Raw genomic sequence first — 25,375 nt, 5'->3', positions numbered from 1 at the left:
AAAGAGAAAATTTACACCAAGAGGTAGAACGCAAAGGGCCGACGGAGAACAGGAGAAGGTGGGATTCACAGGGCCAGTGGCACCAAGGAGGGGGAGGGGCAGAATGATGCAGAGGGCCGGCGGAACCATGAGGGAACGATGCAGAGGGCCGGCAGATCCATGGGGGAACGATGCAGAGGGCCGGCGGATCCATGGGGGAACTATGCAGAGGGCCGGCGGATCCTGGGGGAACTATGCAGAGGGCCGGCAGAACCATGGGGGAACGATGCAGAGGGCTGGCGGAACCATGGGGGAACGATGAAGAGGGCTGGCGGAACCATGGGGGAACGATGCAGGGGGCCGGCGGAACCATGGGGGAACGATGCAGGGGGCCGGCGGAACCATGGGGGAACGATGCAGAGGGCTGGCGGATCCATGGGGGAACGATGCAGAGGGCCGGCAGAACCATGGGGGAACGATGCAGGGGGCCGGCGGAACCATGGGGGAACGATGAAGAGGGCTGGCGGAACCATGGGGGAACGATGCAGGGGGCCAGCAGAACCATGGGGGAACGATGCAGGGGGCCGGCGGAACCATGGGGGAACGATGCAGAGGGCCGGCGGAACCATGAAGGAATGATGCAGAGGGCTGGCGGAACCATGGGGGAGCGATGCATGAGGGAGCGATGCAGGGGGCCAGCAGAACCATGGGGGAACGATGCAGAGGGCCGGTGGAACGATGCAGGGGGCCAGCAGAACCATGGGGGAACGATGCAGAGGGCAAGCAGAACCATGGGGGAACGATGCAGAGGGCCAGCGGCTGGCGGAACCATGAGGGAACGGTGCAGAGGGCCGGCGGAACCATGGAGGAACGATGCAGAGGGCCGGCAGAACCATGGGGGAACGATGCAGGGGGCCGGAGGAACCATGGGGGAACGATGCAGGGGGCCAGCAGAACCATGGGGGAACGATGCAGGGGGCCGGAGGAACCATGGGGGAACGATGCAGGGGGCCGGAGGAACCATGGGGGAACGATGCAGGGGGCCGGAGGAACCATGGGGGAACGATGCAGAGGGCCGGCGGACCCATGGGGGAATGATGCTGCAGGCCGGCGGAACCATGGGGGAATGATGCTGCTGGTCGGCGGAACCATGGGGGAACGATACAGGGGGCCAGCAAAACCATGGGGGAACGATGCAGGGGGCCGGCAGAACCATGAAGGAATGATGCAGAGGGCTGGCGGAACCATGGGGGAGCGATGCATGGGGGAGCGATGCAGGGGGCCAGCAGAACCATGGGGGAACGATGCAGAGGGCCAGCAGAACCATGGGGGAACGATGCAGAGGGCCAGCAGAACCATGATGGAACGATGCAGAGGGCCAGCAGAACCATGGGGGAACGATGCAGGGGGCCGGCGGAACCATGGGGGAACGATGCAGGGGGCCGGCGAAACCATGGGGGAACGATGCAGAGGGCCGGCGGAACCATGGGGGAACGATGCAGAGGGCCGGCGGAACCATGGGGGAACGATGCAGAGGGCTGGCGGAACCATGGAGGAACGATGCAGAGGGCTGGCGGAACCATGGGGGAACGATGCAGAGGGCCGGCGGAACCATGGGGAAATGATGCAGAGGGCCGGCGGAACCATGGGGGAACGATGCAGAGGGCCGGCAGATCCATGGGGAAACGATGCAGAGGGCCGGCGGAACCATGGGGGAACGATGCAGGGGGCCAGCAGATCCATGAGGAAACGATGCAGAGGGCCGGCGGAACCATGGGGGAACGATGCAGGGGGCCAGCAGATCCATGGGGAAACGATGCAGAGGGCCGGCGGAACCATGGAGGAACGATGCAGAGGGCCAGCAGAACCATGGGGGAAAGATGCAGGGGGCCAGCAGAACCATGGGGGAAAGATGCAGAGGGCCAGCAGAACCATGGGGGAAAGATGCAGGGGGCCAGCAGAACCATGGGGGAAAGATGCAGGGGGCCAGCAGAACCATGGGGGAACGATGCAGGGGGCCGGCGGAACCATGGGGGAACGATGCAGGGGGCCGGCGAAACCATGGGGGAACGATGCAGAGGGCCGGCGGAACCATGGGGGAACGATGCAGAGGGCCGGCGGAACCATGGGGGAACGATGCAGGGGGCCGGAGGAACCATGGGGGAACGATGCAGGGGGCCGGAGGAACCATGGGGGAACGATGCAGGGGGCCGGAGGAACCATGGGGGAACGATGCAGGGGGCCGGAGGAACCATGGGGGAACGATGCAGAGGGCCGGCGGACCCATGGGGGAATGATGCTGCAGGCCGGCGGAACCATGGGGGAATGATGCTGCTGGTCGGCGGAACCATGGGGGAACGATACAGGGGGCCAGCAAAACCATGGGGGAACGATGCAGGGGGCCGGCAGAACCATGAAGGAATGATGCAGAGGGCTGGCGGAACCATGGGGGAGCGATGCATGGGGGAGCGATGCAGGGGGCCAGCAGAACCATGGGGGAACGATGCAGAGGGCCAGCAGAACCATGGGGGAACGATGCAGAGGGCCAGCAGAACCATGGGGGAACGATGCAGAGGGCCAGCAGAACCATGGGGGAACGATGCAGGGGGCCGGCGGAACCATGGGGGAACGATGCAGGGGGCCGGCGAAACCATGGGGGAACGATGCAGAGGGCCGGCGGAACCATGGGGGAACGATGCAGAGGGCCGGCGGAACCATGGGGGAACGATGCAGAGGGCTGGCGGAACCATGGAGGAACGATGCAGAGGGCTGGCGGAACCATGGGGGAACGATGCAGAGGGCCGGCGGAACCATGGGGAAATGATGCAGAGGGCCGGCGGAACCATGGGGGAACGATGCAGAGGGCCGGCAGATCCATGGGGAAACGATGCAGAGGGCCGGCGGAACCATGGGGGAACGATGCAGGGGGCCAGCAGATCCATGAGGAAACGATGCAGAGGGCCGGCGGAATCATGGGGGAACGATGCAGGGGGCCAGCAGATCCATGGGGAAACGATGCAGAGGGCCGGCGGAACCATGGAGGAACGATGCAGAGGGCCAGCAGAACCATGGGGGAAAGATGCAGGGGGCCAGCAGAACCATGGGGGAACGATGCAGAGGGCCAGCAGAACCATGGGGGAAAGATGCAGGGGGCCAGCAGAACCATGGGGGAACGATGCAGGGGGCCGGCGGAACCATGGGGGAACGATGCAGGGGGCCGGCGAAACCATGGGGGAACGATGCAGAGGGCCGGCGGAACCATGGGGGAACGATGCAGAGGGCCGGCGGAACCATGGGGGAACGACGCAGAGGGCTGGCGGAACCATGGAGGAACGATGCAGAGGGCTGGAAGAACCATGGGGGAACGATGCAGAGGGCCGGCGGAACCATGGGGAAATGATGCAGAGGGCCGGCGGAACCATGGGGGAACGATGCAGAGGGCCGGCAGATCCATGGGGAAACGATGCAGAGGGCCGGCGGAACCATGGGGGAACGATGCAGGGGGCCAGCAGATCCATGAGGAAACGATGCAGAGGGCCGGCGGAACCATGGGGGAACGATGCAGGGGGCCAGCAGATCCATGGGGAAACGATGCAGAGGGCCGGCGGAACCATGGAGGAAAGATGCAGGGGGCCAGCAGAACCATGGGGGAACGATGCAGAGGGCCAGCAGAACCATGGGGGAAAGATGCAGGGGGCCAGCAGAACCATGGGGGAAAGATGCAGGGGGCCGGCGGAACCATGGGGGGAACGATGCAGAGGGCCGGCGGAACCATGAAGGAATGATGCAGAGGGCTGGCGGAACCATGGGGGAGCGATGCAAGAGGGAGCGATGCAGGGGGCCTGCAGAACCATGGGGGAACGATGCAGGGGGCCAGCAGAACCATGAGGGAACGATGCAGGGGGCCAGCAGAACCATGGGGGAACGATGCAGGGGGCCAGCAGAACCATGGGGGAACGATGCAGAGGGCCAGCAGAACCATGGGGGAACGATGCAGAGGGCCAGCGGCTGGCGGAACCATTGGGGAACGGTGCAGAGGGCCGGCGGAACCATGGAGGAACGATGCAGAGGGCCGGCAGAACCATGGGGGAACGATGCAGGGGGCCGGCAGAACCATGGGGGAACGATGCAGGGGGCCGGCGGAACCATGGGGGAACGATGAAGAGGGCTGGCTGAACCATGGGGGAACGATGCAGAGGGCTGGCTGAACCATGGGGGCACGATGCAAAGGGCCGGCTGAACCATGGGGGAACGGTGCAGAGGGCCGGCGGAACGATGCAGAGGGCTGGCGGAACCATGGGGAAATGATGCAGAGGGCCGGCGGAACCATGGGGGAATGATGCTGCAGGCCGGCGGAACCATGGGGGAACGATGCAGGGGACTGGCGAAACCAAGGGGGGAAAGGGAGAGGGGCCAGAGGCACTAAGTGGAGTGGAGGGGAATCGGCGGCACCAAGAGGGAGAGGGAGGAGGGCCAGTGGCATCACAATGTGAGGGGTGATGCAAAAGGCCAGTGGAACCATGGGGAAGGAGCGATGCAGAGGGCCAGCGGAACCATGGGATGGGGGAGAAGGCGATGTAGAAGGCCGGTAGGACCACGGTTGGGGGAAGGGGTGGTGATGCAGAGGGCTGGCAGAACCAAGGGGTGGGGGGTGATGCAGAAGGAGAGCGGTGGCAGTATGGGGGGTGACGTAGAGGGCCAGTGCAACAGCGAGGAGGATGCAGGGGGCCGGCGAAACAAAAAGTTTGGGAAAGAGTGAGTGTTACTTTGGTTGCTATATTACTATTCGACTTCAGAAAACCTTAGAGATCAATAAGTGATTTCCACATTTTTGCACACAAAAAGCAAAGCAGTCGTGTCTTTCTACAGGGAGGAGACGTGACATCATGAAAGCAGGAGGGGCCGCAATTTGAGAAAAAAAGTCACGAGAAAAAAAACCCAAAAAACTAAAAACACTCATAAAATCTAAATCCGTGACTGATGCAGTTTTGTTGCGGATTTCCTGTGGGGACGTGGGATATATCCCAGGATGAGCGCAGGTTTTGAACGTGGTAATCAGTACTTTTTTCCAAGTTTTTTTTTTTTTTACTTGCAGCCGTTTGACCTCGTTTTCGTGTTCGCTTCAGAGTCTACTTTTTGCCATCAAGCAGAATCTGATCAAAAAGTCAAGTTAAAAACCTTGCAGTGATGTAAAAAGGTGAGCCGCCGCCAGACAGGAGCCCAGAGAGCCGCCGCCAGACAGGAGCCCAGAGAGCCGCCGCCAGACAGGAGCCCTGAGAGCCGCCACCAGACAGGAGCCCTGAGAGCCGCCGCCAGACAGGAGCCCAGAGAGCCGCCGCCAGACAGGAGCCCAGAGAGCCGCCGCCAGACAGGAGCCCTGAGAGCCGCCACCAGACAGGAGCCCTGAGAGCCGCCGCCAGACAGGAGCCCTGAGAGCCGCCGCCAGACAGGAGCCCTGAGAGCCGCCGCCAGACAGGAGCCCAGAGAGCCACCGCCAGACAGGAGCCCAGAGAGCCACCGCCAGACAGGAGCCCAGAGAGCCACCGCCAGACAGGAGCCCAGAGAGCCGCCGCCAGACAGGAGCCCAGAGAGCCGCCGCCAGACAGGAGCCCAGAGAGCCACCGCCAGACAGGAGCCCAGAGAGCCACCGCCAGACAGGAGCCCAGAGAGCCACCGCCAGACAGGAGCCCAGAGAGCCACCGCCAGACAGGAGCCCAGAGAGCCACCGCCAGACAGGAGCCCAGAGAGCCACCGCCAGACAGGAGCCCAGAGAGCCACCGCCAGACAGGAGCCCAGAGAGCCACCGCCAGACAGGAGCCCAGAGAGCCAGCCGCCAGACAGGAGCCCAGAGAGCCGCCGCCAGACAGGAGCCCTGAGAGCCGCCGCCAGACAGGAGCCCTGAGAGCCGCCGCCAGACAGGAGCCCTGAGAGCCGCCGCCAGACAGGAGCCCTGAGAGCCGCCGCCAGACAGGAGCCCTGAGAGCCGCCGCCAGACAGGAGCCCTGAGAGCCGCCGCCAGACAGGAGCCCTGAGAGCCGCCGCCAGACAGGAGCCCTGAGAGCGGCGTCCCACCTGCCGCCACCCCCCGGCGCCTCTTCTGATCAGCCGGCCAGGCGCCATGTCGTGTGCACCATGCAGCAATGAGGACGTGGTACCGCGTGGGCGGCGCTGCGACTGCTCACTGACCTGCAGTGCACTACGATGGGCCCGGCGTACTGCGGGTTACAGGTTTTCACTTTTTTCAGAAATTTTAACATCCCTATGGGAGTAAAAGGCACCCCGAAATCAGGCCAGCTGGTGAAGTGGAACTGGGTGACAAGGCGCTGAGGCTTCTTATTGGAGACATCACCGACCTGGAAGAAGAGAGACAGAGCGTTACACCCGCGAGCGGCCCCCCGGACCATGAGGAGGGCGGGTCCGGAATATTTCACCATTTAGGAGTTAAGGAAACAAGTGTGGTGGTCGCCGAGCTGCCCCGACCGGCAGATCTACACTGCTCGCCAGTGACCCCTGCTGGATCAACATGGTATTACACGTTGCCCATTCAAATGGCCTAATAAGACATCTGGGCGGAGTCCTGCTCTGGGACCCTACCTTTAACCCCTTGAATGCCACCGTGCATTATGGGAGACCGTGACTGTAGCTATACTGTGGTATTGCAGTATACAGAACAAGCAATTAAAAAGATGCCAGGTTCAGGTCACCAAAAGAGACCACAAAATAAAAACACAAAGAAAAAATTAAAAATATAAATATTTATAATTATAATCGCCACCCTTTTCAAATAAAAATAAAAACATTCAGTATCGCCGACTCCATAAAAATCCTATCTTTTAAAACAGCATTGCCCCCTGGTGGCCATCGCACCACATTGCCGTCCCGGAGGTTTATTCACTACCTGCTGGATGCAGAACTTCCGTACGGTGTAATCCACCAGGACGGTCATATCTTCTACAGACACGCGGACATTTCCATACGTCCAGCACCCCTGGTCCGGCCAGTACTGGGCACATTTACACTGTGAGACACACAAAGCACGATCAGTAACGAGATCCAATTTTTTTTTTTTTTTAACCCAGAAACAGTGCCGCATTTGCGAAACAGGCCGTGTCTGGTATTGCAGCTCAGCTTTAGTCATTTTCATGGGACGCAGATGCCATACTGGACACGCCCTATGGACTAATGATCTTGTAATATGGATACTTCAGGACAACGTCCTGATGAATAAAATCCCCACCTCCTTCCTTTCTTTCAGGTTCGTCACCATGACTATGGTCGCCGTATTCTGTTCCCAAATCATCCTCCAGAAATCGTTCACAGTTTCTTCTTTTGGACCTAGAATTTATTTTGATGCAAAAAAAAAAGAAAGTAAAGATATGATTTTTGCATGTACTGTACCTTTAAGAAATATAAAAGCCCCCCAAATGCGAAAAACTGATCAGCGAGGAAACTTCTTTCTTACCTTGGGCTGCTATAAACTTGTTCTTCTCTTGGTAACCCTAAGGAGAAAGAACAAAAAACACAAGAACGAATGAAACTGATAAAACAGAACAACAACATAATAAAGTGTAAAAAACAAAAAAAAATGTAAATTAAACGGCCGGTACACTGTGAAGAGGTTTAGCGAAGAGCGAGGAGTTTTCTGCCCGAGACCCTCTTAAGTTGTAACACATTACAATGTAGGAAAGTGTCTCAGTGGGGGCGGTCTCATCTAGAGGACCACCCTCATGATTGATGGACCCGCCCCCGAGGACCCGACAGTGGAAGATAATCAGTATTTCATCACATTTCTACTGTGAATCTGATAATTAGGCGCCAATTTCTAGATTCTGTAAATGTAGAGAATCCCGATACAATAATATAACGTTATCGTGAGTCAGTTTGCTAAAATTCCAGAGAATTTTCTAATTTCTTTCCAGGAATTTGAGTTTTTTCTAAAAAAAAAATTTAAAAATCTGGTATCTGAACTTACATTGATGAAGGAGGCGTTAATGTAGTCGGAATCTGGAACTCCTTCGATGGGACTCAAGTGAAGTCTGGAATGATCATCTAACATGAAAGATCAGAGGAGTCGTGTCTATGTGCAGCTATTAAAGAGGTCTTATTCAAAGTTTAAAAGTTAATGTCCACTCTTTTAAAAAGATTAAAAAAAATTATTGACTTTTTTACATTTATCTTTTACAGTAGTCAGAAAAAGAGCTCCCAACTCTCCTGCATAGACTAATAAAATAGTCATGGACCTCCTGCTGTCACCACTAGAGGGAGCCCACTGCATTCATTCTGCTCAGTAATAAACAGAGAATGCAGTGAGCTCCCCCTAGTGGAGGCGGCAGGTATACACAGTGTTAAAGCTGAAATCGATGCTTTTCGGCAGGGGGATCACAGTTAAAGCTCAGTGCACTGGCGGCAAATATTCCTTGTAGGATAATTCTTACTCACAAGGTAAGATGTTCACGTATCTGTTCTTCTCCTTGTTCTCTTCCTTCGAAGCGGCTTCGCAGGTAGCTTGTATGGGACAGGCCGGCAGTGCCTGGACACAGAAAACGTTTAAAAAGCTGGTGATACCCCACAATTACTGTCAGAAGGCCCCTAATAATGACACCAATAACCGGACCCCTGAACATTAGGTGTATAAGCAGCCTCCGTGCAGAAGAATCTCATGGAACGTACTGCCATCTGGTGGAGGTGCTTGGGTACTGCAGTTTTTCAGAAAGTATAAATTTTGCCTTTTTTATCTTCCTTTATGACATCTTGGGTTTCTGTGTTTGTGGAAGTAGTAAGTGATAAAAGGTGGTACTTTTTTGGTACATATTTAATATTTTATTTGTATTATTTAAGCTTTATTTTGGGATTTATTTTTTTTTTTATTCAACTGATCCTTATTATTTATAGCTATGTATGTTTGGCACTGATCATCATCATCGGGAGTCATAAAAATCCATCAAATATTTTTGATATTTATTATTATATATACAGTAGTTACACAACTATATAAAAGAAAAACGAGTAAATATAAAAAAAAAATCCCAAAATATTTGATGTTTCCATTGGTTCCATTTCATTTTATTTTTTTGTCTAGAGTTTTATTGCACGATAATAGTATAAAATAAAAATAAATCCATAAATTAAAACCCCTTTTTTTTACAGAAAATTATATATTTCATGTACTTGTGTACACAAAAATAAAGGGATTTACAGATTTTTTTGTATTATGTTTATTCTTATATTTATTTATTTTAAGTTTTCCTGTAATGCCATGGAGCAGGCCTGCGGAGCGCACCATGCCCTCCCCCGCCTGCGGAGCGCACCATGCTGTCCCCCGCATGCGTCCTCAGGATGCAGATAGCAGTGAATACATTGGTGGAGGACGGGGCCCCGGCTCTATCTTCCACCAATGTCAGACAGCAGACGCAGCGACATCAGTTTATCGCGCTGCTGCTGAGACTCCGTGCACAGGAGCGAGACGAGTATGTGGTGTCGGTATTATTCATGTGTATGGGATATTTATAAGTAGTTAAGAGGCTATGTGGGACACGCACTGTATATATGGAGGCTATGTGGGGCTCACACTCTATATAAGAGGCTATGTGAGGGCTCATACTGAATATAGGAGGCTATGTGGGTCTCATACTGTATATAGGAGGCTATGTGGGTCTCATACTGTATATAGGAGGCTATGTGGGTCTCACTGTATACAGAAGGCTGTGTGGAGGCTCATACTGTATATAGGAGGCTATGTGGGGGCTCCACTGTATATAGGAGGTTGTGTGGAGGCTCATACTGTATATATAAAGGCTGTGTGGGGTTCATACTATATATAGGAGGCTCATACTGTATATAGGAGGCTATATGGGGGCTTATACATTATATATAAAGGCTATGTGGGTGCTCATACTATATAAAGGAGGCTATGTGTGGGCTCATACTGTATATAGGAGGCAATGCGGGGGCTCATTGTACATAGGAGGCTGTGTGGGGACTCATACTGTACATAGGAGGCTGTGTGGGGGCTCATACTGTACATAGGAGGCTGTGTGGGGGCTCATACTGTACATAGGAGGCTGTGTGGGGGCTCATACTGTACATAGGAGGCTGTGTGGGGGCTCATACCGTACATAGGAGGCTGTGTGGGGGCTCATACTGTACATAGGAGGCTGTGTGGGGGCTCATACTGTATATAGGAGGCTGTGGGGGCTCATACTGTACATAGGCTGTGGGGGCTCATAATGTACATAGCCTACTATGTGGGGGCTCATACTGTATATAGGAGGCTGTGGGGGCTCATACTGTATATAGGAGGCTGTGGGGGCTCATACTGTATATAGGAGGCTGTGGGGGCTCATACTGTATATAGGAGGCTGTGTGGGGGCTCATACTGTACATAGGAGGCTGTGTGGGGGCTCATACTGTATATAGGAGGCTGTGTGGGGGCTCATACTGTATATTTCCTTGTAGATTGTAAGCTTGCGAGCAGGGACCTCACCCCTAATGTCTCTGTTTAAATTGTCTTAACTTGTACTGAATTTTTTGTCTGTACATGTCCCCGCTTAATTGTAAAGTGCTGCGGAATATGTTGGCGCTATATAAATAAAAATTATTATTATTAGTTATTATTATATATAAAGGCTATGTTGGATGCACACTATATATAGAGGCTAGGTGGGCGCTCATACTGTATATATGAAGGCTATGTAGGGCTCATGCTGTACACTGTAGGCCATGTGGGGGCTCATACTGTATAAAGGAGGCTATGTGGGGGCTCATACTGCATAAAGGAGGCTATGTGGGGGCTCATACTGCATAAAGGAGGCTATGTGGGGGCTCATACTGCATAAAGGAGGCTATGTGGGGGCTCATACTGCATAAAGGAGGCTATGTGGGGGCTCATACTGCATAAAGGAGGCTATGTGGGGGCTCATCTAATATACACTCACCGGCCACTTTATTAGGTACACCTGTCCAACTTCTTGTTAACACTTAATTTCTAATCAGCCAATCACATGGCGGCAACTTCGTGCATTTAGGCATGTAGACATGGTCAAGACAATCTCCTGCAGTTCAAACCGAGCATCAGTATGGGGAAGAAAGGTGATTTGAGTGCCTTTGAACGTGGCATGGTTGTTGGTGCCAGAAGGGCTGGTCTGAGTATTTCAGAAACTGCTGATCTACTGGGATTTTCACGCACAACCATCTCTAGGGTTTACAGAGAATGGTCCGAAAAAGAAAAAAAATCCAGTGAGCGGCAGTTCTGTGGGCGGAAATGCCTTGTTGATGCCAGAGGTCAGAGGAGAATGGGCAGACTGGTTCGAGCTGATAGAAAGGCAACAGTGACTCAAATCGCCACCCGTTACAACCAAGGTAGGCCTAAGAGCATCTCTGAACGCACAGTGCGTCGAACTTTGAGGCAGATGGGCTACAGCAGCAGAAGACCACACCGGGTACCACTCCTTTCAGCTAAGAACAGGAAACTGAGGCTACAATTTGTACAAGCTCATCGAAATTGGACAGTAGAAGATTGGAAAAACGTTGCTTGGTCTGATGAGTCTCGATTTCTGCTGCGACATTCGGATGGTAGGGTCAGAATTTGGCGTAAACAACATGAAAGCATGGATCCATCCTGCCTTGTATGGAGCATCTTTGGGATGTGCAGCCGACAAATCTGCGGCAACTGTGTGATGCCATCATGTCAATATGGACCAAAATCTCTGAGGAATGCTTCCAGCACCTTGTTGAATCTATGCCACGAAGAATTGAGGCAGTTCTGAAGGCAAAAGGGGGTCCAACCCGTTACTAGCATGGTGTACCTAATAAAGTGGCCGGTGAGTGTATAAAGCTGAATGTGGGTATGTATGTGTGTGTGTATGTCCAGGATTGGCATCTGCACCGTCGCAGCTACAGCCACAAAATTGTGCACAGTCACACGTCTGGACCCCGAGAGCGTCATAGGCTATGTTGTGAGGCGAAATTTTAACCCCGCGCGTTCCAATTCACCAAACAATTTTGCCCCTATCTACATAATGGGGAAAAAGTGAAAGGAAAAGTGTTGGAGGCAAATTGACAGCTGCCAGATGTGAACAAAGGGGACGTAAAGAATGAGAGCGATGGCGCCAAAGAGTATATACTGTACAGTTGCTAAGGTGGGGCCCCAACATGGGATAATCACCACACCACCACGGGGATATGAACACACACACAAAATGCGCCACACACTACCACGTGCTTGAACACATATATCACCCTCAGCGCACATTTCACCACACATACACCAACCTCGCCACATAAAAGTCAAAACACAAAAGTCGCAGCTCAAAACTCGCCACATACAAAACTAGGCTCACACAAAACTCGTCACACGTGCAAAACTCACCTCATGGAAAACTCGCCACACTCAAAACTTGCACACGCGGAAAGATTGCCACATGCACAAAAGTTGCAACACATGCAAAAGTTGCCTCACACAAAACTTGCACATACTCAAAACGCACCACACATAAAACTCGCCACGTGTGAACGAGGTCTAATACAGGAGGAGATGACATACAGATATATACTATATACAGGGGAGATGACACACAGGTATATACTATATACAGGAGGAGATGACACACAGGTATATACTATATACAGGGGAGATGACATACAGGTATTTACTATATACAGGGGAGATGACACGTATATACTATATGCAGGAGGAGATGACATACAGATATATACTATATAAAGGGGAGATGACAGATATATACTATATACAGGAGATTACACAGGTATATACTATATACAGGAGATGACACATATGTACTATATACAGGAGATGACACAGGTATATACTATATACAGGAGGAGATGACATACAGGTGTATACTATATACAGGAGGAGATGACACAGGTATATAATATATACAGGAGGAGATGACACTGGTATATACTATATACAGGAGGAGATGACACACTGGTATATACTATATACAGGGGAGATGACATACAGGTACATACTATATACAGGGGAGATGACACACGTATATACTATATACAGGAGGAGATGACATACAGATATATACTATATACAGGGGAGATGACACAGATATATACTATATACAGGAGAGATGACAGGTATATACTATATACAGGAGAGATGACACGTATATACTATATACAGGAGGAGATGACATACAGGTATATACTATATACAGGAGGAGATGACACACTGGTATATACTATATACAGGGGAGATGATATACAGGTACATACTATATACAGGGGAGATGAGACAGATATATACTATATACAGGAGAGATGACACGTATATACTATATACAGGAGGAGATGACATACAGGTATATACTATATACAGGAGGAGATGACACATATATACTATATACAGGGGAGATGACACACAGTTATATACTATATACAGGAGATGACACAGGTATATACTATATACAGGAGATGACAGGTATATACTATATACAGGAGGAGATGACATACAGGTACATACTATAAACAGGGGAGAGGACACACCGATATATACTATATACAGGAGGAGATGACACAGGTATACACTACATACAGGAGATGACACACTGGTATATACTATATACAGGGGAGATGACACACAGATATATACTATATACAGGAGCAGATGACACACAGGTATATACTATATACAGGAGATGACACACAGGTATATACTATATACAGGAGGAGATGACACATATATACTATATACAGGGGAGATGACACAGGTATATACTATATACAGGGGCGATGACACAGTTATATACTATATACAGGAGATGACACACAGGTATATACTATATACAGGAGATGACAGGTATATACTATATACAGGAGGAGATGACATACAGGTACATACTATAAACAGGGGAGAGGACACACCGATATATACTATATACAGGAGGAGATGACACAGGTATACACTACATACAGGAGGAGATGACACACTGGTATATACTATATACAGGGGAGATGACACACAGATATATACTATATACAGGAGCAGATGACACACAGGTATATACTATATACAGGAGATGACACACAGGTATATACTATATACAGGAGCAGATGACACACGTATATACTATATACAGGAGGAGATTACTTACAGGTATGTACTATATACAGGAGATGACACACGTATATACTATATAAAAGAGGAGATGACAGGTATATAGAGGAGGAGATGACATACAGCAGGTATATACTATATACAGGGGAGATGACATACAGGTATATACTATATACAGGAGATGACATACAGGTATATACTATATATAGGAGGAGATTACATACAGGTATATAGTATATACAGAAGAGATGACATACAGGTATATACTATATACAGGAGGAGATGACACATAGGTACAGGGGTTGGACAAAATAATGGAAACACCTGGAAACATCAACAAAAGTTAGTTTAATATGGCGTAGGTCCAAATGAAAATGAGGGGTGTGAGGTGAAAATGAAAAGGTGTGAGTGCAAAATGAGAGGAGTGAGAGAAAATAATGGAGTGATCGGAAAATGACAGATGTGAGGTCGAAATGACAAGTGTTAGGGGGGAATGAGAGGAGTGAGGGGGAAAATGAGAGATGTAAGGGAGAAAATGAGAGATGTGAGGGGGAAAATGAGAGGCGTGATGGGAAAATAAGAGAAGTGAGGTGCTATAACTAACCACAGATATTTACTATGCCCAGGCAATGCCAGGCTCTTCAGCTAGTACATTATATAATGGCTTTGTGGGGCTCACACTGTATATAAGTAGGCAATGGTGGGCTCATACTATACATAGGGGGCAATGTAGGTGCTCATACTGTATACAGGAGGCTATGTGGGGGATCATACTGTATACAGGAGGCTATTTGGCACTCAACCTTTATATATAACTAGCTGAAGAGCCCGGCGTTGCCTGGGCATAGTAAATATCTGTGGTTAGTTATAGCACCTCACTTCTCTTATTTTCCCATCACGCCTCTCATTTTCCCCCTCACATCTCTCATTTTCTCCCTTACACCTCTCATTTTCCCCCTCACTCCTCTCATTCCCTCCTAACACTTGTGATTTCGACCTCACATCTGTCATTTTCCGATCACTCCACTATTTTCTCTCACTCCTCTCATTTTGCACTCATACCTTTTCATTTTCACCTCACACCCCTCATTTTCACCTCACACCTGATTTTCCCCTCAGATTATATGTTTGTCATCTCCCTTATATATAGTATACACCTGTATGTCATCTCCTGTATATAGCATATACCTGTATGTCATCTCCCCTGTAAATAGTATATACCTGCTGTATGTCATCTCCTCCTGTATATTGTATATACCTATGTGTCATCTCCTCCTGTATATAGTATATACCTGTATGTCATCTCCCCTGTAAATAGTATATACCTGCTGTATGTCATCTCCTCCTGTATATTGTATATACCTATGTGTCATCTCCTCCTGTATATAGTATATACCTGTATGTCATCTCCCCTGTATATAGTATATACCTGCTGTATGTCATCTCTTCCTCTATATACCTATGTGTCATCTCCTCTTTTATATAGTATATACCTGTATGTCATCTCCTCCTGTATATAGTATATACGTGTGTCATCTCCTCCTGTATATAGTATATACCTGTAAGTCCTCTCCTCCTGTATATAGTATATACCTGTGTGTCATCTGCTCCTGAATATAGTATATAACTGTGTGTCATCTCCTCCTGTATATAGTATGTACCTGTATGTCATCTCCTCCTGTATATAGTATATACCGGTGTCATCTCCTCCTGTATATAGTAAATACCTGTGTGTCATCTCCTCCTGTATATAGTAAATACCTGTATGTCATCTCCTCCTGTATATAGTAAATACCTGTGTGTCGTCTCCTCCTGTATATAGTATATACCTGTGTGTCATCTCCTCCAGTATATACCTGTGTGTCATCTCCCCTGTATATAGTATATACCTGTGTGTCATCTCCTCCTGTATATAGTACATACCTGTGTGTCATCTCCTGTCATCTCCCCTGTATATAGTATATACCTGTGTGTCATCTCCCCTGTATATAGTATGTACCTGTATGTCATCTCCCCTGTATATATATACCAGTGTGTCATCTCCTCCTGTATATAGTATATACCTGTGTGTCATCTGCTCCTGTATATAGTATATACCGGTGTCATCTCCTCCTGTATATAGTAAATACCTGTGTGTCATCTGCTCCTGAATATAGTATATATCTGTGTGTCATCTCCTCCTGTATATAGTATATATGTGCGTCATCTCCTCCTGTATATAGTATATACCTGTAAGTCATCTCCTCCTGTATATAGTATATACCTGTGTGTCATCTCCTCCTGTATATAGTATATATCTGTGTCATCTCCCCTGTATATAGTATGTACCTGTATGTCGTCTCCTCCTGTATATAGTATATACCTGTGTGTCATCTCCTCCAGTATATACCTGTGTGTCATCTCCCCTGTATATAGTATATACCTGTGTGTCATCTCCCCTGTATATAGTATATACCTGTGTGTCATCTCCTCCAGTATATACCTGTGTCATCTCCCCTGTATATAGTATATAGTATATACCTGTGTGTCATCTCCTCCTGTATATAGTATATACCTGTGTCATCTCCCCTGTATATAGTATATACCTGTGTGTCATCTCCTCCTGTATATAGTATATACCTGTGTGTCATCTTCTGTCATCTCCCCTGTATATAGTATATACCTGTGTGTCATCTCCCCTGTATATAGTATATACCTGTGTCATCTCCCCTGTATATAGTATGTACCTGTATGTCATCTCCCCTGTATATAGTATATACCAGTGTCATCTCCTCCTGAATATAGTATATACCTGTAAGTCATCTCCTCCTGTATATAGTATATACCTGTGTGTCATCTGCTCCTGAATATAGTATATACCTGTGTGTCATCTCCTCCTGTATATAGTATGTACCTGTATGTCATCTCCTCCTGTATATAGTATATAACTGTAAGTCATCTCCTCCTGTATATAGTATATACCTGTGTGTCATCTCCTCCTGTATATAGTATATATCTGTGTGTCATCTCCCCTGTATATAGTATGTACCTGTATGTCGTCTCCTCCTGTATAAAGTATATACCTGTGTGTCATCTCCTCCAGTATATACCTGTGTGTCATCTCCCCTGTATATAGTATATACCGGTGTGTCATCTCCCCTGTATATAGTATGTACCTGTATGTCATCTCCCCTGTATATAGTATATACCAGTGTGTCATCTCCCCTGTATATAGTATATACCTGTGTCATCTCCCCTGTATATAGCATATACCTGTGTGTCATCTCCTCCTGTATATAGTATATACCTGTGTGTCATCTCCCCTGTATAGAGTATATATGTGTGTGTCATCTCCTCCTGTATATAGTATATACCTGTGTGTCATCTCCTCCTGAATATAGTATATACCTGTATGTCATCTCCTCCTGTATATAGTATATAACTGTAAGTCATCTCCTCCTGTATATAGTATATACCTGTGTGTCATCTCCTCCTGTATATAGTATATATCTGTGTGTCATCTCCCCTGTATATAGTATGTACCTGTATGTAGTCTCCTCCTGTATATAGTATATACCTGTGTGTCATCTCCTCCAGTATATACCCGTGTGTCATCTCCCCTGTATATAGTATATACCTGTGTGTCATCTCCTCCTGTATATAGTATATGCCTGTGTGTCATCTCCTGTATATAGTATATACCTGTGTCATCTCCCCTGTATATAGTATATACCTGTGTGTCATCTCCTCCTGTATATAGTATATACCTGTGTGTCATCTCCTCCTGTATATAGTATATACCTGTGTGTCATCTCCTCCTGTATATAGTATATACCTGTGTGTCATCTCCTGTCATCTCCCCTGTATATAGTATATACCTGTGTCATCTCCCCTGTATATAGTATATACCTGTGTCATCTCCCCTGTATATAGTATGTACCTGTATGCCATCTCCCCTGTATATAGTATATACCAGTGTGTCATCTCCCCTGTATATAGTATATACCTGTGTCATCTCCCCTGTATATAGTATATATGTGTATGTCATCTCCCCTGTATATAGTATATACCTGTGTGTCATCTCCTCCTGTATATAGTATATACCTGTGTGTCATCTCCCCTGTAAATAGTATATACCTGTGTGTCATCTCCTCCTGTATATAGTATATATCTGTATGTCATCTCCTCCTGTATTAGACCTCGTTCACATGTTATTTGCTCAGTATTTTTACCTCAGTATTTGTAAGCTAAATTGGCAGCCTGATAAATCTCCAGCCAACAGTAAGCCCACCCCCTGGCAGTATATATTAGCTCACACATACACATAATAGACTGGTCATGTGACTGACAGCTGCCGGATTTCCTATATGGTACATTTGTTGCTCTTGTAGTTTGTCTGCTTATTAATCAGATTTTTATTTTTGAAGGATAATACCAGACTTGTGTGTGTTTTAGGGCGAGTTTCATGTGTCACGTTGTGTGTGTCGAGTTGTGTGTCGAGACATGCATGTAGCGACTTTTGTGAGATGAGTTTTGTGTGGCGACATGCGTGTAGCAACTTTTTGTGTGTCGAGTTGCATGTGACAGGTTAGTGTAGCAAGTTGTGTGCAGCAAGTTTTGCGCGTGGCGAGTTTTATGTGTGGTGCTTTTTGAGTAGGTGCAAGTTTTGTGTGAGGCAACTTTTGCATGTGTTGCAACTTTTGTGCATGTGGCAATTTTTCCGCGTGTACAAGTTTTGCGTGTGGCGAGTTTTCCATGAGCCTAGTTTTGCATGTGGCAAGTTTTGAGCGGCGACTTTTGTGTTTTGACTTTTTATGTGGCGAGGTTGGTGTATGTGTGGTGAAATGTGCGCTGAGGGTCGTATATGTGTTCGAGCACGTGGTAGTGTGTGGCGCATTTTGTGTGTGTGTTCATATTCCCGTGTGTGGTGATTATCCCATGTCGGGGCCCCACCTTAGCAACTGTACAGTATATACTCTTTGGCGCCATCGCTCTCACTCTTTAAGTCCCCCTTGTTCACATCTGGCAGCTGTTAATTTGCCTCCAACACTTTTCCTTTGACCTTTTCACCATTATGTAGATAGGGGCAAAATTGTTTGGTGAATTGGAACGCGCGGGGTTAAAATTTCGCCTCACAACATAGCCTATGACGCTCTCAGGGTCCAGACGTGTGACTGTGCAAAATTTTGTGGCTGTAGCTGCGACGGTGCAGATGCCAATCCCGGACATACACACACACACACATATACATCTAATACATAAAGCTGAATGTGTGTATGTGGGGCTTACACTGTATATATGGAGGCTATGTGGGAGCTCATACTATATATATAGGGGGTTCATACTGTATATAGGAGGCTGTGGGGGCTCATACTGTATACAGTGGGCTATGTGAGGGATCATGATTTATAGGAGTCTATGTGAAAGCTCATACTGTATATAGGGGTCTATATTGGGGCTCATATTATATATAGGAGTCAATGGGGGCTCTGCCGGTATATAGGGGGATGTCAGAAAAAAAGAACTCTGCTCAATATTAAGTGATACAATGAACATAATAATAATTAATATGTTAACATTAACATTGAGCAGAATTAATTTAAGCCTATTGGTTCGGTCTCCACAACAGGGTCTCATGTGGCCCCTCGGGAGAATTAATTGCCCACAACCCGCCATAGAGGAAATTTGTCATTTTGATTTTTTACTCCCGTCTTGGCATGTAGAATTCATTTTTTTTTTTTCACTTTTTAGTGTCTGAATCAGGGTTGAATATATCATACAAGGGGTTAAACCATGAGCTCAGAGGCCTCCTGCATCTGCTGACTACACCCTCCTGTGTGGGAGGAAGACAACCGGGAGGAGGGGTGAAGACGATGAAAATAATAATAATAATAATAATAATAATGATGATAAACCCTTCCCACACTCACATTGAACTCTTCCCGGAAGAGCTTGTTGTCGTCGGCCATTCTGCGGTTTATCTCCTCCTCCAGCTTCTCCACCGGCAGCGGCGGGTACTTGCGGTTGGTGCTGGGAGATCTCGCTAATAGCGGCATGCTCTGAGGTTCTGTGAGAAAACCAAACATCACATTACAAACAAAATCGTCAAACAGCACAGGGCGTGCCAAAGACCTCCAGAACCGAGAGGACCCTGCGTCCCAAAGACCTCCAGAACAGAGAGCACACGGCGTCCCAAAGACCTCCAGAACAGAGAGCACCCGGCGTCCCAAAGACCTCCAGAACCGAGAGGACCCTGCGTCCCAAAGACCTCCAGAACAGAGAGTACAAGGCGTGTCAAAGACCTCCAGAACAGAGAACACATGGCGTCCCAAAGACCTCCAGAACAGAGAGCACCCGGCGTCCCAAAGACCTCCAGAACCGAGAGGACCCTGCGTCCCAAAGACCTCCAGAACAGAGAGCACAAGGCGTGCCAAAGACCTCCAGAACAGAGAGCACCCGGCGTCCCAAAGACCTCCAGAACAGAGAGCACCCAGCATCCCAAAGACCTCCAGAACCGAGAGCACCTGGCGTCCCAAAGACCTCCAGAGAACCCAGCGTCCGAAAGACCTCCAGAGAACCCAGCGTCCCAAAGACCTCCAGAACCGAGAGGACCCTGCATCCCAAAGACCTCCAGAACTGAGAGGACCTGGCGTCCCAAAGACCTCCAGAACCAAGAGGACCCGGCGTCCCAAAGACCTCCAGAACTAAGAGCACCCGGCGTGCCAAAGACCTAGAGAACCAAGAGCACCCGGCGTCCTAAAGACCAGCAGCACCGAGAGCACCCAGTGTCCCAAAGACCTCCAGAACCGAGAGGACCCGGTGTCCCAAAGACCTCCAGAACCGAGAGGACCCTGCATCCCAAAGACCTCCAGAACAGAGGACCCTGCGTCCCAAAGACCCCCAGAACTGAGAGCACCCGGTGTCCCAAAGACCTGCAGCACAGAGAGCACCCAGCGTCCAGAACTGAGAGGACCCTGCTTCCCAAAGACCTCCAGAACTAAGAGGACCCTGCTTCCCAAAGACCTCCAGAACTGAGAGGACCCTGCTTCCCAAAGACCTCCAGAACTGAGAGGACCCTGCGTCCCAAAGATCTCCAGAACCAAGAGCACCCGGCGTCCCAAACACCTGCAGCACAGAGTGCACCAGGCGTCCCAAAGACCTCCAGAACCAAGAGCACCCGGTGTCCCAAACACCTGCAGCACAGAGAGTGGCGTCACAAAGACATCAAGAACCGAGAGCACCCAGGTGCCCAAATAGCTCAAGAACCAAGAACACCGGGCATCCCAAACACCTGCAGCACAGGGAGCACCAGACATCCCAAAGACCCCCAGAAGCCAAAGCAACAGATGTCCAAAAGACCTCCCAAACCGAGCACCCAGTCCCAAACATCTGCAGTTCAGCGAGCACCCGACGTCCAAAAGACCTCCCGAACCGAGAGACCAGCTGCCCAAAGACCTCCAGCACAGAAAGCACGCGGCAGACCAAGGACGTGCAGCACTGAGTGCGCCCAATGTGACTCTGCAAACCAAAACAAACTACAATGCAAATAAATAAAAAAGAAGCAACACGGCACTCGTACTAATAATCATATAGGTGCTCAAGTTGGGTATCCAACCCAGGAATCCAAAATAGCAAAAAAAAACTTGGCACTCAAGAAGAATTTTGGTGTAAAGAAGAAGATCCTTTAATGTGCATCTACAAAGATATAAGTTTGACTGTTTTTGGTCCACATCCGGACCTTCATCAGAACAATCTTACTGGTATAGTAGGTAAAGCTTGTATAGGGTCAGAGTTGGTTCCAACTGGATTATTCACCTGGCCTGGATGTAATGGGAGATCCTGTGGTTGTCAGCACACGTGGAGTACGGCGCAAGCCGCTCAGAGACACGCCTACACACTGACCCTATACTCGCTTTACCTACTATACCAGTAAAATTGTTCTGATGAAGGTCCGGATGTGGACCGAAAACGTTCAAACTTATATCTTTGTGGATGGACATTAAAGGATCTTCTTCTTTACACCAAAATTCTTCTTGAGTGCCAAGTTTTTTTCTTATTTTACAATGCAAATAAAAACACCACATACCCATGTCATCAGCTCGGCCATTTGACAGCCGGAAGGAATTGGAGTGACTCCCTGCTTGTTTGTATTTCTTAAACCTAAAAGAAAAAAAATGCTAATAATCATTTGTGCCAAAAATCTGTAGTGATATCCTGAACGGATAGGGGTGCAATACACCCACTGGCCACCAGGTGGCAGGGCACACTACTGTATATAATACATATAACATCAGGATCAGTAATGTAACGTATGTACACAGTGACTGCACCAGCAGAATAGTGAGTGCAGCTCTGGAGTGTAATACAGGAGGTAACTCAGGATCAGTAATGTAATGTATGTACACAGTGACTGCACCAGCAGAATAGTGAGTGCAGCTCTGGGGTGTAATACAGGAGGTAACTCAGGATTAGTAATGTAATGTATGTACACAGTGACTGCACCAGCAGAATAGTGAGTGCAGCTCTGAGGTATAACACAGGTTGTAACTCAGGATCAGTAATGTAATGTATGTACACAGTGACTGCACCAGCAGAATAGTGAGTGCAGCTCTGGAGTATAATACAGGAGGTAACTCAGGATCAGTAATGTAATGTATGTACACAGTGACTGCACCAGCAGAATAGTGAGTGCAGCTCTGGGGTATAACACAGGTTGTAACTCAGGATCAGTAATGTAATGTATGTACACAGTGACTGCACCAGCAGAATAGTGAGTGCAGCTCTGGAGTATAATACAGGATGTAACTCAGGATCAGTAATGTAATGTATGTATACAGTGACTGCACCAGCAGAATAGTGAGTGCAGCTCTGGAGTATAATACAGGATGTAACTCAGGATCAGTAATGTAATGTATGTATACAGTGACTGCACCAGCAGAATAGTGAGTGCAGCTCTGGAGTATAATACAGGATGTAACTCAGGATTAGTAATGTATGTACACAGTGACTGCACCAGCAGAATAGTGAGTGCAGCTCTGGAGTGTAATACAGGATGTAATTCAGGGTCAGTATTACAAGGTTTCTGACGCATTGGCTTCTTGGACTATGATATAAGCTCATGCAGACCGTGCACCTCGTTGTGGTCGATGGTCCCATCATTGGGGGTGTAGTGACTGCATGCTATTCATGTTTCCACAACAGACGGCATTAGAACAACGCACAGCTTTATCGCTATAACATAATTATTCTTAGGACCGGTTGGCGGTACTCGCGTTACAGGCAGTAAAGCTCCTGAGCGTCCGCAGCTCCGACTGATGAGAAGGAAATGTAATTAGTTGGAGGATTAGATAAACATTCAGGGAGTCGGACCCCAGAGAATGGACGACGGCACGCGACTCCACAACCAATCAACGGGGAGAAAGAAATAATAATCCGATCCTTTGTGAAATTAGAGGACATCTACAAAGTCATGAGGAGCAGTCTCCTGTAAAGCCAATCATCTTCATGCAGCTTACATTAATTTTCATCTAATTTAAGCTTAGCTGCCTTATCACTCTTCATTATGGGCCAGAAATACCCCCAGACTGCTACGGGGCCACAGTAAGAGGGGCGAGCGCTGAGCTGCTTCCTGACACACAGACATCGCTATTCCAGCTGGCAACACCATAGGGAGCTCAGTGCAGGGATTGTACAGCCCGCAATGAATCCAAAAGGAGCTGTACAAATCAATGGTGCTTTATTGTGAGCTCTCTATGGTGGTGGCTATATAGTCTATGTAGTGAGCTCCCCCTAGTGGTGGCTATATAGTCTATGTAGTGAGCTCCCCCTAGTGGTGGCTGTATGTTCTCTATGTAGTGATCTCCCTGTAGTGGTGGCTGTATAATCTGTATGTAGTGAGCTCCCTCTAGTGGTGGCTGTATAATCTCTATGTAGTGAGCTCCTTCTAGTGGTGGCTGTATAATATGTATGTAGTGAGCTCCCTCTAGTGGTGGCTGTATAATCTGTATGCAGTGAGCTCCTTCTAGTGGTGACTGTATAATCTGTATATAGTGAGCTCTCCCTAGTGGTGGCTGTATAATCTGTATGTAGTGAGCTCTCCCTAGTGGTGGCTGTATAATCTGTATGTAGTGAGCTCCCTCTAGTGGTGGCTGTATAATCTGTATGTAGTGAGCTCCCCCTAGTGGTGGCTGTATAATCTGTATGTAGTGAGCTCCCTCTAGTGGTGGCTGTATAATCTGTATGTAGTGAGCTCCCTCTAGTGGTGGCTGTATAATCTGTATGTAGTGAGCTCCTTCTAGTGGTGGCTGTATAATCTGTATGTAGTGAGCTCCCTCTAGTGGTGGCTGTATAATCTGTAGGTAGTGAGCTCCTTCTAGTGGTGACTGTATAATCTGTATGTAGTGAGCTCCCCCTAGTGGTGGCTGTATAATCTGTATGTAGTGAGCTCCCTCAAGTGGTGGCTGTATAATCTGTAGGTAGTGAGCTCCCCCTAGTGGTGGCTGTATAATCTGTATGTAGTGAGCTCCTTCTAGTGGTGACTGTATAATCTGTATGTAGTGAGCTCCCCCTAGTGGTGGCTGTATAATCTGTATGTAGTGAGCTCCCTCTAGTGGTGACTGTATAATCTGTATGTAGCGAGCTCCCCCTAGTGGTGTATAATCTGTATGTAGTGAGCTCCACCTAGTGGTGGCTGTATAATCTGTATGTAGTGAGCTCCTTCTAGTGGTGGCTGTATAATCTGTATGTAGTGAGCTCCTTCTAGTGGTGGCTGTATAATCTGTATGTAGTGAGCTCCTTCTAGTGGTGGCTGTATAATCTGTATGTAGTGAGTTCCCTCTAGTGGTGACTGTATAATCTGTATGTAGTGAGCTCCTTCTAGTGGTGGCTGTATAATCTGTATGTAGTGAGCTCCTTCTAGTGGTGGCAGTATAATCTGTATGTAGTGAGCTCCCCCTAGTGGTTGATGTATTATCTGTATGCAGTGAGCTCCCCCTAGTGGTGGCTGTATAATCTGTATGTAGTGAGCTCCCTCTAGCGGTGGCTGTATAATCTGTATGTAGTGAGCTCCCTCTAGTGGTGGCTGTATAATCTGTATATAGTGAGCTCCTTCTAGTGGTGGCTGTATAAATGCACATACATATTGGAGGACACCAGTTCCACAGAAGATCATAGAAGTCACCAACACTTACCGCAGCATGTACAGCACTATAATGATGAAAACGATGATGAGGAGAGAGGACAGTGCCACCATAACGGCTATAATGGGGGTCTCATCTAAAACAAAACAAGAAAAGCTCACACAACATGGACAAAATACCACTTATCACA

At 48.4% G+C, this 25,375-nt stretch overlaps 1 protein-coding gene across 2 annotated transcripts in view; it reads right to left on the bottom strand.

Moving 5' to 3' along the window:
• The window catches only part of PTPRA (protein tyrosine phosphatase receptor type A), a 127,275-nt gene that overhangs the window by 11,948 nt on the left and 89,952 nt on the right, over positions 1-25,375 (bottom strand). For both annotated transcript variants that reach the window (XM_077280292.1, XM_077280291.1), the window contains 9 exons: positions 25,237-25,321; positions 22,134-22,207; positions 19,978-20,114; positions 8,419-8,509; positions 7,952-8,028; positions 7,442-7,478; positions 7,217-7,314; positions 6,878-6,997; positions 6,166-6,332 (listed from right to left, as the gene is read on the bottom strand). In XM_077280292.1, the coding sequence (XP_077136407.1) occupies positions 6,166-6,332; positions 6,878-6,997; positions 7,217-7,314; positions 7,442-7,478; positions 7,952-8,028; positions 8,419-8,509; positions 19,978-20,114; positions 22,134-22,207; positions 25,237-25,321 (886 nt within the window). The remainder of the gene's footprint in view (positions 1-6,165; positions 6,333-6,877; positions 6,998-7,216; positions 7,315-7,441; positions 7,479-7,951; positions 8,029-8,418; positions 8,510-19,977; positions 20,115-22,133; positions 22,208-25,236; positions 25,322-25,375) is intronic.

The sequence above is a fragment of the Ranitomeya variabilis genome, chromosome 1 (assembly GCF_051348905.1).
Source record: "Ranitomeya variabilis isolate aRanVar5 chromosome 1, aRanVar5.hap1, whole genome shotgun sequence".
NCBI lineage: Eukaryota > Metazoa > Chordata > Amphibia > Anura > Dendrobatidae > Ranitomeya > Ranitomeya variabilis.
The sequence above is the reverse complement of the archived record's forward strand: the minus strand, read 5'-3'. Positions and strand labels throughout refer to the sequence as shown.